The 2,039-nt window shown below is 29.2% G+C and overlaps 1 protein-coding gene across 1 annotated transcript in view; it reads right to left on the minus strand.

Annotated features, from left to right (window-relative positions):
• Positions 1-403: 403 nt before the first annotated feature.
• Positions 404-2,039, minus strand: part of LOC107698571 (receptor-type tyrosine-protein phosphatase zeta-like) — a 52,245-nt gene continuing 50,609 nt past the window's right edge. The window contains exon 30 of the mRNA XM_016499617.1: positions 404-1,526. Within this exon, the coding sequence (XP_016355103.1) occupies positions 1,383-1,526 (144 nt within the window). The 3' untranslated portion in view covers positions 404-1,382. The remainder of the gene's footprint in view (positions 1,527-2,039) is intronic.

Here is a 2,039-nt window from a genome sequence, read left to right on the forward strand (position 1 = left end):
TTATTTATTTTATAATGCCCTTACATTAATTTTTAATTTACATAAGTAATCTTTTTTGTATCAAAATCATTTTTTATTTTATATTATGCACATTGTATATAATAATATATAATATTTTTATTATTTAATGTACATAATAAAAATTATATAATGTAATCTTGCTCTCTATAGAGGGTGTCAGATTTTTAAAAATCTATAATTAAATATATATATAATCTTATATTTAAATAAATATATTAGTTGAGGGTTAAGGGTCAGAATTTTAAAGAAATTAATACTTTTATTCAGCATGAATGCATTAAATTGATCAAAAATGACAGTAAAGACATTTCAATTTCAAATAAATGCTGTTCTTTTGAACTTTTTATTCATGAAAGGATCCTGAAAAACAAAAGATCAGTTTTTACAAAAATATTAAATACACAGAGAAGGTCAGTGAGTGATTTTAACATGAAGCATGTTAGTATGCATATTGTTTGTTTTGTGTCTACATTATTGAAACGGTGACAATTTTAACGTTTGCAAATTGACCTCATTCATTTTTTTTTTGTTATTGTAAGTGCCTTGCTGATTTATTTTTTTCCTTTTAAAGAAGGGATTAGGGTTAATGTGGAAAATATTTTTGTGGTATATTAACATTATTAAACAAACTATTCCTTTTAAATATATTGTCAAAAAACAAGAATTATAAAGTCTAAGCACATGAAATATCCCAGCATAAACAGACCAGTCTCCTTGTGTGCTTTCTTGTTTGGTTTAATTCTACGAACAGACAAAAACATCTTGTACAGCTAAACAGTGTCAGTATGTAATGCATCATCTTACATCAATAACAAAACAGAGGCATCAGAAATATTAAAACATCATTTCAAATGTGACTAAATTATTCAAACGCAGCCATGTCTTGTAAAGCACTACTGCCTCAAATATAAAATTCTAGACATAAATAGAAATTTGGTCCATCGACGTGGTTGCTGTAATATTATTTACACATTAGAATATTATTTCCTGCCCTTTATCCATGACTGATTTTGCCACTTTCTTTGTATATTTGAATGAAAAAACTGGCTGAAATTCTACTTCAAAAAATAGACTAATAAAAAACAATCTTATTAAAATAAAAATGGAGTTTTCCCTTTTAAACAAGCTTTTAAGCAAATAAATATGACTCTATGAGAAGACATTAGTACGTAAGACATTAGCACAAGGTGGCGATTTAAGAGAGAAACCATGAATAAAAACGTGGAGTGTACAAAGGCACACATTTAATGACAGCGCTGCATCCAGCAGAGCGCTATCAGTCCAGAGATGGACTGGGGGAAAACAAGAGCATTCTTTGATAGAAAAACAAGTCTTTTTCCTGTGCCGGCTCGTCACTATGGTTACACCAAAGATTCCAGACTCTCGGCCGCACTCGAGACGCCTCCTGGGACCGTGCCGTTGTTGTCTGAAGACTGAAACGCTCGCTCGTCTTCTTGGGTGCTGACCAAACTCAGGATGGCTTTGTAGAGGAACTGATACTGATCCTATCCGACCAAAAAAAATGTCAAAATTAAAAAACCAAGAACATGTTGGTAGTTTGACCACAACATACCACTCAAAATATTACATTTCCCTTGTGGATTTGAGTTAATTCCACCTCGGGGCAGAATTATTAATGACTGACTTTTCCTCATCAGAACGGCTGCCAACTCCAGATAGACGGAAAAACCACTTCATTTCTTTTAAAATGTCTACATGCCAATAGTTTACAGACACATGGAAAACCCTGAAGTTACAAAAATAAATATCATAAAATATAAAAGAGCACATACATACTATTAATACTTAAAAGTAAAAAAAAAAAATTTTAATCGCCTACATAATTTTTAACATAAAATATAAGTTAAAATGTATAGACCCAATAAGATAAATATTTATATTTAATACATTATATATCTTTTTTTAAATATTGCATTTTATATATAATTATATCAAAATACATATATGTAAAGAGGGGAAAATTATTATATATATATATATATATATATATCTTTAAA

This window comes from Sinocyclocheilus anshuiensis, unplaced genomic scaffold (assembly GCF_001515605.1).
Source record: "Sinocyclocheilus anshuiensis isolate Anshui unplaced genomic scaffold, SAMN03320099.WGS_v1.1 scaffold1054, whole genome shotgun sequence".
NCBI lineage: Eukaryota > Metazoa > Chordata > Actinopteri > Cypriniformes > Cyprinidae > Sinocyclocheilus > Sinocyclocheilus anshuiensis.